The sequence below is a fragment of the Lepidochelys kempii genome, chromosome 6 (genome assembly GCF_965140285.1).
Source record: "Lepidochelys kempii isolate rLepKem1 chromosome 6, rLepKem1.hap1, whole genome shotgun sequence".
Taxonomy (NCBI): domain Eukaryota; kingdom Metazoa; phylum Chordata; order Testudines; family Cheloniidae; genus Lepidochelys; species Lepidochelys kempii.
In genome coordinates, this window is record NC_136385.1 from 112,199,715 (window position 1) to 112,216,040 (window position 16,326).

General features: G+C 45.1%; 1 protein-coding gene across 4 annotated transcripts in view; it reads left to right on the plus strand.

The window, feature by feature from the left end:
* Positions 1-585: 585 nt before the first annotated feature.
* Positions 586-16,326, plus strand: part of WDR20 (WD repeat domain 20) — a 77,982-nt gene continuing 62,241 nt past the window's right edge. For all 4 annotated transcript variants that reach the window (XR_012159569.2, XM_073349671.2, XM_073349673.2 and 1 more), the window contains exon 1: positions 586-868. Coding sequence is in view for 3 of the 4 variants with exons in the window: in XM_073349671.2 (XP_073205772.1) it covers positions 605-868 (264 nt within the window). In the remaining variant the exon portion in view is untranslated. The remainder of the gene's footprint in view (positions 869-16,326) is intronic.

Sequence of the window (16,326 nt, forward strand, 5' to 3'; positions counted from 1 at the left end):
TTTGCGAATACAGACTAACACGGCTGTTCCTCTGAAACCAGATTTAACCGGGAAAATATCGGGACACATGGGGGAAGCAAAAAAAAAAAAAAGAAAAGAGAAAAGAAAAAAGAAAGAGGCCGGAATTTTATCGGGACGTCTGGTCACCCTACCCTGGAGAGTCCCAAGCTCATGGCATTAAACACTCCCTACCCCCACCCCGTGGGCTTTGAGCCCCCTGTCTCCCCGCAGCACCCATTAGCCTTAAAACGCTGTGCTGCTGGCCCTCCTCCCCAGAGCTCTAACACCCGGCTGCTGCGCTGGCGACCCACCCCTTTGCAAAAGCCCTAGGTGCGCGAGCTCCGCTCTACCCCCGGAGCGGCACCGCCACGTGCTCGCTCGCCAGAGGGCCACCCCGGGCTTTGCTTCTCCCAAGAGAAGGCTCCTCCCTCTCCCTCACTCGGAGCCGCCCAGATTTCCAGGCAAGCTGGCACATGCGCAAAGGCGCAGTAAACAGGCGAGCCAGCTCCTCCCCCTTACGGCCTTTGCGTGCCGCTCTCGAGTAGTGAGAGCGAGCGGTGGCGGCTGCGCAGTGGGGGCACATCCGGGCACTGGGGCAGGATGAATGCTCCTTTCCAAGATGGCGGCGGAGGGAGGAGGGAAGGAGATGAACGAGATTAAGACCCAGTTCACCACCCGGGAGGGGCTGTACAAGCTGCTGAGCCACTCGGAGTACAGCCGGCCCAACCGGGTGCCCTTCAACTCGCAGGGCTCCAACCCAGTCCGCGTCTCATTCGTCAACGTCAACGACCAGAGCGGCAACGGCGACCGGCTCTGCTTCAATGTGGGCCGGGAGCTCTACTTCTACATCTACAAGGGGGTCCGCAAGGTACTGGGGCAGCAGGGGGGCGGGAGAGGCCAGGGGCCCGACCTGCTCGGAGCACGAGGGGCGTGCCAGGAGGGACCTGCTTGGCTTCAGTGTGGGCCGGGAGCCCGAGCTGCGAAGGCCGGGGAGCCGGAGGCCAGGCCGGGGGAGTGGGCTTTGCCTCAGTGTGAGCTCAGCACTCTTCGAGGGGGGCGAGATCCCCCTAGGCTCGGGGCGAAGGGTGGAGGCTCTCTATGGCCGGGAGCTGTACCTGCTCCCCGAGCCAGGGGGCTTGGATGGTGCCGGACCGTGGGGAGGGGGACTCTAAGCCTGAGGTAGAGGTGTAAGGGGGAGAGCTCTGAGAGGGAGGAGAACTAGTGTTGGGGGCTACCTAAAGGACACAGGACTGGAAGTGACTTCTTGGGTTGTAGAGTCCAGTCCCCTGCTGTGGTGGGCAACTATGTCCTATCATCCATTCATACATTTATAAAGCTACATTTAAAAGCTAGTTAAGTTAATGAACCCAGAGAGTCACCACCAGCAGCTAAAGTATGTTCCTGTGCAGCCCTTTCTTTGGCTCGTTTGGGCAGGTTTGGTAATGGCATAGTAACTCTGGGCTTGTCTCACCTACTGCTACAGGCTGAAGATTATGGGACTCTCTCTGAGGAGTGTTTGGTGTTAGCATGGGGCTGCCAAATCTCAGACAGGGTGGGGTTTTACTCTTATTTGGGTTAGGAGGAAATTTTTCACACTAAGAGTGAAAAATTAGAGGTCTAATCTTATAAAATGTGAACTAACCCCAGGTCTGTCTCCAGAGGTGTCCAGTACAGTGAACTGAGTCCTCTAAAGGCTGAAACTTTAAATTTATGATTATAACACACAGCAAAAGCTTTCATCATGAGAGAAGTACTGATGCAAAATAAGTCTCCCAATCTGTGAATGATATTTGGTGGTGAAAGTCTAATAGCTTGTGCATTAAATGGCTAGTATGCTATATTAATGGGCAAATCGTAGCTACATAAGTACTGCATATGTAATTGCTGTTTTGACTTTTTGGTACTCCATGGTGCCTTACTTCCTCGTGTTTAGTGAGGCATTCTGATAATTTGCATCACCAAGTGAACAGGTGTCACTTTTAATATATGTAAACATAGGCATAACCAGTCTCGAAGTTTTATTGAGATATTATCTGTTTAGCTTGGGTATGTATGAACCCCCTTCCAATTACTATATTATGTGAGCACCTTACAATATTTAATGTATATATCCTCTGACAGTGTTGAGATGGAGGGAAGAGTTGTTATTCCCACTTTACAAATGGGATCTGAGACACAGAAGAGACTTAGTGACCTGCCCAAGGTCACTTGGGAAGTTAGTAGCATAGTAAGGAATTGGACCTGGGTTTACACAGTTCCAGGTGAATGAATGCCCAAACCACTCTTTCTCTTGCTTGATAATTCATGTAAAATGTAAGCACTAGCTAATTGCTGAGGAGAGTTAAGCCTAGTAAGGATTAGTTGGTAATGACTTGCAACTGAACAGACCCAATATGTGTTGTCTGATTGTATGCACTTGTTTCATACACACATTTGAATTGACATTTGCATAATTTAACTTAATCATGTGATGAGTCTTGATAATTTGGGGATGTTTTAAGTAATTGTGAATTAAATTTAAATATTGATTTGGTATTTAGGCACTCTAGAGTAGTTGATGTTATTGAACAGTTATCTGCCTATTCATGTTAAAAATATTTTTAATATGTCCATTTTATAATCCATAGTGGCCTTTTCTACATATGAGTCAGTGTGGATGATACTTCGTATGGTTAAAATCTGTCCATCTTCCAACCCTTGTAACTGTTAGGAGTTTATCATCTTTGAGTTAGTTTTCAGTACTGAATAATTGCAAACTTCTGCAACTGTTTTATTTAGAGCAGCTCTTAATGCAGCCCAGTTACAGGACATGTGACTCTTACCAATCTTTTTTAGTCATTTGTTATCACACTTAAAGTAAAGAGAAATCTAGAGGCTGAAAATATGCCATGAAAATAGGGAACTGAGGAGTTTTTAAGTGCCAGCTTACAACTTGTAAGTCTTATTTGCATTCTTCTAATAGCTTTTCCAGTATCTTTAATAAAACATAACTTTGTATTTGTGGGTGTAGCAGCAATTGAAAATCCTACTGTACCTACCTGCTGGATGTCTGTTTTGGGTTTTGAGACATACTATAAACATTATAAATATATTATTCTTACTTCAAGTAATACAGTAAAATATACTAGAAGTTTAGAATAGAATTTGTGTTTGAGTTAGTCAAAGCAAAGCAATCCAATCTTATCAATGACCTTCAGAACAGATACTTTTAATACCATAATTACTAACTTCAGTTTAAAAAGCCTTAAAGTAACAGCTGAAATATATTAAATGTATCCAAATTAAAGAAAAGATTATAGATGAGAGAGACTAGGGAAGTTGATCTGCCATACATTTGGAATATTGTATTCATTATGAATGTATCTAGAAACATCGATGAGCTTGAAATCATTATGGGCTGTGATTCTGCAGATTGGGGTCTATGGCTTTGGTTCTCTGTCTGTGTAGAAAATTGGCATTAGCATAGGAAAGATTGTCAGCTGACAGTTACAGCTGTCAGAATGATTAACATAATTTTCATAAAGAGAAATGCCGTTGGTTATAAAACTTGCTACTGCTTCTTGCTATGGTGTATAAGGTAGGTGAAAGAAGGAGAGCTCAATGGTAGATTAAACTAGAAGTGTAAAACACTGTCTTAAAATGAATAAATATAAACTGCTGTAAACTTCACATACAGCATGCTTCTAAAGTTGTCTCTAGACTAGAGAACGTTTAGCCAAGGCTAGCTAAGACTGATTAAACTTGGGTACTTAGCCTGCGTCTATGCCAGGAAAACGCCTTTAACTCAATTTTAGCAGGTTGAACTACAGTATAATTTCTGTTTGTGAACAGTGTTACTCTGAATTTACACTTGGAAGCGAGGCTTGGTTTTGTTTATGTGTAGTTTGGCTTGTATTATGTAAGCCTGACTTAAAATTTATTTCTCCAGATCAATTTAGCTAGATTAGACCAGTGATTATATTTAAAGTACTTTAAAATGTTAACTACAGCAAATGCAGGTTTGTATTTTAAAGCTGCAGTATAACTTAGGTTAAAAAGAAATTGCTAATTTTATTACCTCTTCCTGCCTTTTAAGCAGTCTTTAAAAAGCCTTGTTCCATTAGGTTCTGTTCCTGCAGAAGTCAGAGAAGGAAATGCCATTATCTTCAGAAAAAGCAGGGTCTTATTCCTTTTATTTGGTATGTGCCATGCTTTATTTAACCATGAAAGAGCTAGCAAAGTAAACAGATATTGCAGTGTCACACAGTATCTTTAGGGGAACATATTGTAATAAGTTTATATATTATTGTGGGCCAAGCATATGTGTGACTGTGCTCTGCTCCATGGGAGAGGGTTCCACAACTCCTTCAGGAACTAAAACAGTGATTACAATATGCGTTATTCACCTTAAACACCTCCAAAGAGGTACATATGTACTGGTTCAAGGTGAGTTTCCACACACGAGGAAAACAAAGAAAATTTGGCTTTAAAAGGCCACATTTAAACTGACTCAAGGCCGCCTTTCTGATCCAATAGACAGGACCTTCTGTCCTAGAGCCTAAACTCTTGCAAAAGACTTCGGCCTATCAGAGCCCCGTAAGACTGATGGATGACTTCTGGTAAGCTTTTAGTGTGCATATAGGCACTCTTATTGATTTTAATGTTTTTTCTGTAATGCTTTTGCCTTAAGAATAAAGGTGCTTGCTTAGAAAGAGCTGTGTGGTAACTTGTAACTGATGGAAATACACTATTTATAGCCTTCGGAGAGAAAGCAAAGCACAGGTGCTGGCCATTAGGTGACTGGCTTGCTGGGGATATCACAGTGTAAGGTACGGAGCTCTGCAGCCTTAAAATTCTGGTCATGAGGGAGAAATGCAGGTCTCCTCCCAAGAGATGTGATGGCTGGGAGCTGAAAACTTTAAATGAGTCACCAAGGAGGGGGCATACAGGTGCAATTACTGTGAAACTGTGACAACTGTCTGGGAACTTCTGCAGGTTTTGAACTTTTGGTATATACTATACTTAATTCAGCCAGGGAAGAACTTGGAAATGGTTAAAATGGTTTGAAATCCCAATCTGAATGTGAGTCCAAATCACATCCCTAAAGAGTATTCCTTTAGGTTACTTTTCTTTATCTGGCTGCTTCCACATCCCAAATCAGCTTTGTTTGCCATTTCTGTTTTGTGAATTAATCTTTAGTTGTAAGTCTCTTTACCCAGGCCACTGAATTGTTTGTGTTGCTTTAGAGATGAATCCTATGTAAGGATTGGTGTTCCATGTGACACTGTGATGCTTTCTTAACCTGGTTTCTTGAAGGTAAAATCTGGAGTTGGATCCAGTGTCTAAGACAGGGACGGGCAAACTTGCCCCCTGATGGCTCCCCTGGGACTCCTGCCCCATCCAACCCCCCCCACCCTTCCCCCGTTTCCTGTTCCCTGATGGGTGCCCCATCCACCACTCCCTGTCCCTTGACCACCCCCAGACCCTCACTCCTGACTGCCCCCCGCCACCCCATCCAAACCCCTGTCTCCTTCCTGACTTGCGCCCCCCCCGCTCCCCGGGACCTCTGCCCCATCCAACCACCCCTTCGCCCTGTCCCCCGCTGTCCCATCCAACCCCCTGGAACCCCTGACTGCCCCCCCTGGGACCCCTGCCCCATCCAACCTTCCTGTTCCCTGCCCTCTGACCCCCCCCCCAACTCCCCTGCCCTTGATCCAACGCTCCCTTACCGTGCTTCCTGGAGCACTGGTGACCATGCAGCCCAGAGCACCGAGTCAGGCCACTGCTCTGCAACTGCGCTGCCTGGCTGCCCAGAGTGTGGCGCAGCACGCTGAGACTGAGGGGGTGGGGGAACAGCAGGGGAGGGGCCGGGGGCAAGCCTCCTGGGCCAGGAGCTCAGGGGCCAGACAGGAGGGTCCTGCTGGCTGTAGTTTTACATCATCTTAGACCAGAGGTGGGCAAAGCTTGGAATGCTGAGAGAGAGACTTTGTCTGGGAAAAAAATGCTTCAAACCGCCTTAGAGGCTTTTCATAGCAAACAAGTAGGTTCTTCCAAACTTTCTCTATCAGAATATGTTTAGAAGTGAACTTGAGGAAGGTAGCAGGAAAGAATAAAATACTGGAAACTTGAGAAGAGCAGATGAGTTATATGCCAGCTATTTGACATAAGGAGGCTTTTATGCTGTATTTTCTGTCCCGTTACAGCAATCCAAAGCTCAAAAAAAAAAACCCAAAAAAACAACCTGTTAGTAGATTCTAACCTTGTCTTAAATTTAGATCCAATGGATGGGACGGTGAAACTGTATTTTAGTAAGGAGAAGCTAGGGTTTGATGCAACGAGGTGTGGCCATTTTAATGAAATACTTGGCTAGTTAATGACAGGTTTCAGAGTAACAGCCGTGTTAGTCTGTATTCGCAAAAAGAAAAGGAGTACTTGTGGCACCTTAGAGACTAACCAATTTATTTGAGCATGAGCTTTCGTGAGCTACAGCTCACTTCATCGGATGCATACCGTGGAAACTGCAGCAGACTTTATATATACACAGAGAATATGAAACAATACCTCCTCCCACCCCACTGTCCTGCTGGTAATAGCTTATCTAAAGTGATCATCAGGTTGGGCCATTTCCAGCACAAATCCAGGTTTTCTCACCCTCCACCCCCCACACAAATTCACTCTCCTGCTGGTGATAGCCCATCCAAAGTGACAACTCTTTACACGGGCTATCACCAGCAGGAGAGTGAATTTGTGTGCGGGGGTGGAGGGTGAGAAAACCTGGATTTGTGCTGGAAATGGCCCACCTGATGATCACTTTAGATAAGCTATTACCAGCAGGACAGTGGGGTGGGTGGAGGTATTGTTTCATATTCTCTGTGTATATATAAAGTCTGCTGCAGTTTCCACGGTATGCATCCGATGAAGTGAGCTGTAGCTCACGAAAGCTCATGCTCAAATAAATTGGTTAGTCTCTAAGGTGCCACAAGTACTCCTTTTCTTTTTGGCTAGTTAAGTATTCTTGGGAGTGCTGGTATGTTCCTGTGGTTTTTGTTTTCACCTCAGCTTCTGGACTCAATGAGGCTAGTTATGTATAGCAATCTCTTGTTAAGGTGAAAGCTTTGTTGGAGGTGAAGTCCAGAGTTGTTTTGAGAGTGATCCCCTCTTTGGGTGGGGAGTGCTATCTGAGGCTCACTTAGGAGTGCTCTGGCTTATGTTTCCATCTTCAGAATAAATTTCTGTCCAAAAGATGACCCTTCTCTTGGAGGTCTATACTTGTGCACTTAGCGGCTGCAGTAGCTATGACTTTTCAATGGTTGCTGTGGTAGGGTGGCAAAGGGTTAAATAGTGGGTGGGTTCTGGTTGGATTGGCACGTTCCTTTGTACCTTTATGGTGAGCATAGGAAGACTATAGTTGAAAAATTATATCTTGCTTAGACCAGGTAACTGAGACTTGCCATCAGGTACATCTTGTTTGTGGACCACAGGTCATTCTTTGATAAAGGTGTTGTTCAGTTCATGTTTACAAGGTCAGTGGTGAATGACATTAACACCATATATGATCTAATCATAGATTAACTCTCCTGGTTTTGTACATATTACCAAGTTACAACTGAATTTAGCTAGGCCTTAAAGGCTAGACTCACAAAGGGACTTAGGCATTGCAACACCTTACCCTGCTGCTCAGTGGAATCCTCAGCTCTGAGTTAGGGTCCCTATATAATAATGGGGAGAGTAAGGTGCTTAAGAAAAAGATTCACAAAAGCCGGCAAGCTGAACAGATGCCTAAACTAGTTAGTGGGAAATGTTGAAGAGAGTGGCATAGCCTAAGCCCTATCATCCAAAGGAAATTAAGTGCCTAACTCAAGACCAGAGGGAGACACCTATCTTGGATTGGGGTTCACAACTGTGAACCCCCTGCTGGAGTTTGGCACCTAAGCAAGATTAGCTCTTTCTCATGAAGAAACCCCTTCCCTCACCTCCTTATAGCCAGTAGTCAGGACACATGCCTGCGATGTGGAAGACTGATTTTTCAAATTCTTGCTTTGCCTGATTTGGAGAAGAAATTTGACTTGAGTCTTCTATGTCCCAGTAAATGTCTTAACCACCAAGAATATGTCTGTCTTTCTCTTTGGCACAATAAATATTTAATTATACTAAGTAGAACAGTTTCAACAGGAGAGATTAAGATCTATCGCAGAATACCCAATAGCCTGGTGGTTGGGGGAGACCTGAGTATAAATCCCTGCTTCAGATCAGGTAGAGCAAGGATTTGAAAATGGGTATCCCATGTCTCAAGTGCCTTACCCACTGAGCTATTGGGTATTCTGAACAAACATGTCAGTTTCAGGGTAACTACACCAGTTTTTCCCCTTCTTGGTGCTTGCTGTTGGTGGACCATGATTAAAGGTTTCCAGCTCCCAGCTGTCACTTCTCCTGGTTAGAGATCTGCATCTCACTCCTTTCTGATGTGAGTTTTTAAGGCTGCACGGCTCCCTGATTTACACTGTGCTTCCCCGCAAGTTAGGCTGCCTAAACAGTCTTTGTTTTCCTTTCCCTCTAAAGACTATGACCAGTGTACTGCCCACAGTTACTTGTTACCCTGCAACTTCTTCTAAGTAAGCACATTTATTCCTAAGGGAAATTCATTAAAGAAAACATATTAAATCAATAAAAGAACCTACATGCATGTTAGAAAGCTTACTAGAGGTAACCCCCAACTTTGACCTAGGGCTCTGGTAGGTTTTAGACTTTAGTCATTGAGTTTAAAGCCAGAAGGGATCATTAGATCATCTAGTCTGATTTCCTGTAAATCACAAGACACGAACACCATCTGGCACCTGCACACTAAACCCAACAAGAAATGAGGCCAAAGTATTACAGCCTACAGGAGACTAGGCTATTATGTGCCATAGGAGAGACTGAAGTGCACCTTCAGAACCCACAACTGGGTTTTCCCTGTGGTTACAAGTTTATCTGCCTTAAATTGAGAACCAAAACGAAGGCTGGGCAGATCACCCATTTCTTTATACAGCTCAGGCCTTTGATCTTGGCCTTCTGTAACAGGTAATTGACAGTCACCCAATGAAATTAATAGGCAACAGGTTTAAAACAAACAAAAGGAAGTACTTAACACAACGCAGAGTCAACGTGTGGAACTTGTTGCCAGGAGATGTTGTGAAGGCCAAAAGTGTAGCTGGGTTAAAAAAAAGCATTAGATAAGTTCATGGAGAATAGGTCCATCTCTGGCTATTGGCTAACGTAGTCAGGGACACAACACTATGCTTTGAATGTTCCTCAGTCTCTTGACTGCCAGATGCTGGAACTAGACAAAATTATCACTTGATCATTGCCCTGTTTTGTTCATTCCCTCTACAGCAGTTGGCATCAGCCACTGTTGGAAGACAGGTTACTGGGCTAGATGGACTATTGTTCTGCTCAGTATGGCAGTTCTTACGTTCTCCCCTTGAGGGAATAACTTTAAAAGACTGGGGTTTTGTATAACCAGAGTTGGGTAAGTTGCATTAATGTCTCCATAGTGATTACCCAGAAAGTCCACTTAACACTTATTATCGTGAAAGTCCATACTTGTCTGGCACATTTTCTGTATAGTCTTTTGAACTTCCAAATCTCACATCTCCCTCGAGAGGTTACGTATAATCCTGGCCCACCATAACAGGCCTTTCAAGGACATTGTAGGAAATTGCCATATGTGTCACAACACACAAGCCAATCACCCCCAAAATTCTGAAACTGGTGACCCCAATTATCTTGTGTGGGTTAGGTGTGCTCAGTCTTCTGGGCTGACTTTTGTTGTTGCATATTTACAGCACAATTTTTTTTAAATGGTTGTACTTGTACTCAAGAAACAGTGGGTTCATGTTAAATGTTAATGCTTAAATTAACAATTGGCAAGCTTCAGAACTGTTTGAAGGTTGGAAAGTATGTTGGAAATACTTTAAAATCTGAAATGTTGCATAAATATCTCAATTATTGTAGTTGTACTGTTTGTTATGGTTTAGGGTGATAGCCAGCATAGTGAAAACAGATATTGACATGAAACTCCTGTGCAGAAATGGTTTTAAAGCAGAAAGGTTAGGGATGTTACTGAGTTGTAATGTAGGACAAAAGTTGTGGAAGAACAGACTTTACTGTGCAGTTGAAATGTAGTTGACATAGTGTGAGATATCGGAAAGAATGTTCTTTCATTATGGAAGAAAGCGGTTCAAGATGGAGTTAAATTACAAACCTAAAAGGTACAAGTTTCTAGACTTGGTTTTGACTGTCCAGGTGGAAATTAGACTGACATTTTTCAAATTGGACTTAACCATTTTGTCTTGACTAGTGTGTCCTCTTGACAATGTAAATCCTAATGTTCGAGGTTGTATGGTGTTGAAGAGTTCAGTAAGGGCCACAGCACACAGTTCTTGGCTTACTAATGTCTGATTTTAAGTAATTTGGGTTCACTTAGGGTTGAATGAAGAAATATAATATAATGCCAAATGCTATTCTGAACAAGAGTGTCAACTTCTTAAAATGTACTGCAGTGTACAAATTGCATGGGATTTACTGTGTGTGGCAGAATATGGACCTACCTTATTAAGCAAGAGGCGATGTCCCTGAAGATTCTCCAGACACAGAGCATAATTCTTACCCACTTCTATTAGAAAATCACTTTCATTAAGCTACCAAGTTATGAGAGTCTCTTGGGATATGTTTCACTTTGTAAAACTTAGAGAAGTTAGATGTCCTTTTATATCAGTGTTCTGCTATTACTGCTAGTTCTTCACTAAAAGATGCTAATAAGGGCTCCACATACTGAATGTCTTAAAAAAAATTTCATGAGTCATTTGTGGATTTTTAAATTCATGTAATGATGCCTTAAGGACACTTTGGCCTGCAACAAACAGTATAAAGAAATACTCTTACTCAGTAAATCTGTTAACAGTTATTGTCTTGTACTAGAAAACATGGTGAGACAAACCAAAGTACAAGGAATTTTAAATGTGTTAAATTGTGTTGAAGGTCAAGTTTTTATTCTTTAGAAAATTGTTTTTTTGTTTCTGCATTTCTGTGTAGGATTAGTGTAGACTGAAGTTTTCCCAATAAGTTCAAATGTTATCTTTTTAAAGATAGTTCTGTAAAACATTAGCTGTACATAGAATCTTTCTTTCTGATTAAGAATAGTATTTATGTATATTCATACTACCATGCAGTTAGTGTTTTACTGCTATACGGTGGTGCCAAACTAGTCCAGCGGGACAAGGGCCAAAGGTGAGATGCATCAGAGGCTGGGAGAACTGCATAACTTCAGATCTGCCCTGCCCCACAGCTCTAGGACCATAAATAGGGCCATACCAAATTCACGGGCATGAAAAATGCATCAGGGACCATGAAATCTGGTCTCCCTCTGTGCAATCTAGTCTTTTTTGTGTGCTTTTATCCTATACTATACAGATTTCATGGGGGAGACCAGCATTTTTCAAATTGTGGGTCCTGACCCAAAAGGGAGTTGTGGGGGGCCTCAAGGTTATTTTAGGGGGATCACGGTATTGCCACCCTTACTTCTGCGCTACCTTCAGAGCTGGGTGGCCAGAGAGCAGCAGCTGTTGGTTGGGCAGCCAGCTTTGAAGGCAGCGCCCCCGCTGCAGCAACAGCCCAGAGGTAAGGGTGGCAATACCATACTGTGCTACCCTTATTTCTGCGCTGCTGCCTTTAGAGCTGGGTGGCCAAAGAGTGGCAGCTGCTTACCAAGAGCCCAGCTGTGCAGGCAGCAGCACAGAAGTAAGGGTGGCAATACCATACCACTAGGGCCCTGCATGGATACAAATTTATGCCCGTGGGTGTGGATATCCGTGGAACTGCAGGGCTCTCCTGGGAACCACAGCGGCAAAAGGAGCAGAACATGGGGCCGCTGCTCCTAGGATCTGCCGGTGCAGGCTCCTTTGGCATGGCTGTACTGCCCCCGACACTGCCCACTGCGTGGGCACCATGCTCATCGGCAGCTGTCCCTGCTTGTGCTAGTGTGTGCAAGCGGCACACAAGCAACCAGACAGGAGCCGCAGACAGCTGCATGCCATGGCAGGGCTGGGGGCGGTACAGCTGTGCTGGAGGAATTGCCAGCGCGGGACACTGTCTCCTGGGAGCGGCGGCCCCACGTTTTGTTCCTTTCGCCGCTGCAGTTCCCAGGAGAGCCCTGCATCAGTGGGGGGTGCGGGCTCTGGGGTGGGGCCAGGGTTGAGGGGCTCAGGGCTGGGACAGAGGGTTGGGGTGTAGACTCTGGGGTGGGACCCAGGATGAGGGCTCTGGCTGGAGGTGTGGGCCCTGAGACTACGGTGGGGAGAGAGGACTCCCCCCAGCTTTCTCTCCCTGCAGCAGCACCTGGGCTAGGGGGAGGGAGAGGCACTTCTCCCTGCCGAGGCAGGTCCGGGGGTGGGGGAGAGCGCCTGTCTCCCAGCTGCAGCAGATCTGGGCCAGGGCTTGGTTTGGGCTGGGGGAAGGACGCTCCTCCCACGGCTGTGGCAGGTCTGGGCCAGGGCTTAGTTCAGGCCAGGGGAGAGACGCCCCAGCTGTGGCAGGTCTGGTCCGGGGGAGGGGTGCCCCTCCCACAGCCGTGGCAGGTCCGGGGCTGAGTTGGGGCCAGGGGAGGGACACTTCTCCCGCAGCTGCAGCAGGTTCGGACTGTGGCTGGGTTGGAGCTGGGGGAGGGGTGCCTGTCCCCTGGCCGCAGCAGGTCTGGGCTGGGAGAGGGGCGCTCCTCCCATGGCTGTGGCAGGGCCGGGCAGGTTCCCTGAGCGCCTGCACAGCACTTAATAGACAGCTGCGTGGCTGTGCAGCTTACAGGGAACTTAGCTATAGGGTCATGGGATAAGAACATAAGAACAGCCATACTGGGTCAGACCAAAGGTCCATCCAGCCCAGTATCCTGTCGGCCAACAGTGGCCAATGCCAAGTGCCCCAGAGGGAGTGAACCTAACAGGTAATGATCAAGTGATCTCTCTCCTACCATCCTGCTTCATCTTCTGACAAACAGAGGGTAGGGACACCATTCCTTACCCATCCTGGCAAATAGCCATTAATGGACTTAACCTCCATGAATTTATCTAGTTCTCTTTTAAACCCTGTTATAGTCTTAGCCTTCCCAACCTCCTCAGGCAAGAAGTTCCACAGGTTGACTATGCGCTGAGTGAAGAAGAACTTCCTTTTATTTGTTTTAAACCTACTGCCCATTAATTTCATTTGGTGTCCCCTTGTTCTTATATTATGGGAACAAGTAAATAACTTTTCCTTATTCACTTTCTCCACACGACTCATGATTTTATATACCTCTGTCATATCCCCCCTTAGTCTCCTCTTTTCCAAGCTGAAAAGTCCTAGCCTCTTTAATCTCTCCTCACATGGGACCAGTTCCAAACCCCTAATCATCTTAGTTGCCCTTTTCTGAACCTTTTCTAATGCCTGCATATCTTTTTTGAGATGAGGGGACCACATCTGTATGCAGTATTCAAGATGTGGGCATATCATGGATTTATATAAGGGCAATAAGATATTCTCCATCTTATTCTCTATCCCTTTTTTAATGATTCCTACCATCCCGTTTGCTTTTTTGACTGCTGCTGCACACTGTATGGACGTCTTCAGAGAACTATCCATGATGACTCCAAGATCTTTCTCCTGATTAGTTGTAGCTAATGTTTGGTTTAGTTCTAGGAGTAAGTGGATTTTGGGTACACAATACAAATGTTAAATGACTTAAGTCCTGATTAATAACTTTTTTTAACTGAGGAGTTTGCAGTATGTTAAACTGTTATGGGTGTCTCAAGATCTAACTGTACCAGAACTAAACTTGAAGAAACTGTATTTGGTGTCATGATTTAGGCTAAGATTTTGTCACAGATATTGTCACGGGCAAAAAAGAAAAATTAATGGAAGCTGTGACCTGTCTGACTTTTACTAAAAATATCTGGGACAAAATGGGGATCTGGGTCCCCACGCTGCCTGCAGTGGGGCTGCTGTGCAAGGGCTAGGAGCTGCTTGCAGCAGCTGGGGGCTGCAGGGTACCCCAGCTGCCTGCAGCTCTGGGGGTCCCCCCACTGCCCATGAGGGCTGAGAGCTGTGGGGTCCCCCCGCCTCCTCTGCCAGCCAGGAGCTGCGGGGTACCCCTTCAGCTCCAGGGGCCTGCAATGACCAGGAGCTTGGGGATTCTGCTTGCAGCTGGGAGCTGTGGGGTACCCTTGCTGCCTGCAGCTCGGGGGTTCCTCCACGGTGGCCGGGAACTGTGGGGTTCCCCCGTGGCGGCAGGCGTCTCTGGAGGTGGTGGGGGTACCCCTCAGCTCCCAACCACCACAGGCTGAAATCACAGAGGTTGCTGGAAGTCATGGCTTCTGTGACTTCTGTGACTAAATCGTAGCCTTAGTCATGAATGCCACCAAAGCTCCATCTTTTTCATTTCCATGACAAATGTGACTTAATTTTTCATAAATCATGGTCTTTGTAATCTACTGAGCAACACTCCCATGAATTGTAAAGTCTGGTTCTAAATGTCCAGGTGCATGTAGGAGAGTTACCTTTAAGTTTTAAACTGTTAGTTTAAAACCATTTTTATAGCCTCTGTTTTGCAGTAAGTTATCTTGCTGAAAATGTGACCTTGTGACTGCATTTTTCTGTACGTTTTTTCCCTTAATTTTTGCATTATGGACACCAGTCCTCTGAAGATGTGCTAAATAACTTTAAAAATTTCATTGCGACTTCATGCATAAGTTGCTAGCAAGTGTTCAGTTACATAATTCAATGATCTGAATGCTTTTAGGGGTTCTTGAACTGAGGGTTGTGACTTCTCAGAGGGTCATGAGGTTATTACGTGGGGGTCACAAGCTGTCAGCCTCCACCACAAACCCTGCGTCACCTCCAGCATTTATAATTGTGTTAAATATAAAAAAAATGTTTTTAATTTATAAGGAGGGATCGCACTCAGAGGCTTCCTGGGAAAGGGGTCACCAATACAAAAGTTTGAGAACCACTGTGTTTAACAGCTTGGTTTACTAGGGTAATTGTTAACTATAAAAATAAATTAAACAGAGTATTGCAGCTCTACATGTGTTGCTAGACTGCCTCTTTCAGATTAGGACAGAAGTTTATTAGAATGAACATAGATGGATTTGTTTTATTTTACTAACCGTTTCCAAGATTTCATTTTGCAGTACTAGAATTCTTTGAGTACATGGAGCCTTTTCTGATGGTGGGATGAGCCAAAGCACTGAAGTAGGAAGTTACTTACATCCTGACAAAATGAAAGGTGCATGCCAGAAAAGGTTATCCCAAAATCAGGCCCATTTAGTATTTATTATATGACAGCAATACAATTCAAATCAATATAGCACCTTTCATTTCAACACTGGCAAATGTCTAAGAGCATTTTAAATTAGCAAAATAAGTCAAAACATTACCTGTTAAAATTAATTTACTGTAAGGTTGCATGGTATGATGTACGGCCACCCTCACTTCTGTGCTGCTGTTGGCGGTGCGGCTGGGGTGAGCATCCAGAAAGCATGGCTGCGGAGCCCCAAAGACTGCTGCCCAGCACTCAATCCCCCATCTAGGGGCTGTGCCCCCGTATCTAGCTCTCCTCCAGGGACCGTCCCTAGCCACCAGTCCCCCGCACCTACAGTCTGTACCCCATGCATCGGCTGTATCCCCTCGCTGTGCCCCAGCCCACCTTGGCTTCATGTAGCTCAGCAGTGCAGCCTGCCCTGCCCACCTGCTGCTGCGTCCTAGTGCTGAAGAGCATGCTCCAACCAGGGTTACTGGACATGAGATCCTCTGGGGTTTGGGGGCACTGAGCACCCTGGCCTCCTGACAATGCTTCTGGGCCCAATCTGTGCCACCCTGTTCTCCCTCCCTCCCCCAGCTTTGCGCTGGGGAAGGTGCCCCTCTTGCTCTGTCCTAGTTACAGCCCTGAGGATGTTACATGGGCCACAGCTGGGTGCTGATTGGGCCACAAGTGTCCCATGGTTTGAGAACCGAGTCAGATGAACACTTAAGAAATTACCATTCTGTAATTGTTTAGTATTAGCTCTATATCTCAACAAGTGACTTTAGGGAAATTCTAGCTGTTTGTATTAAATGTGTTTTTTTTCTTACTTTCAGATACAAAACCATCTACTTATATCCACATCAAATTAGCATATTAGGTTAACCTGCATTTCTTAACTTCATCAGCTGAATTTTGACCCTTGAACAAATTTGTATATATCTGGATGAAGCAAAATGTGTATGCTAAAAAGGCTCTTCATTTGAAATAGTGACTTGTTAGTGCAGGCATTTAAAAATTCACTTACCTGGGACGAGAAGGAA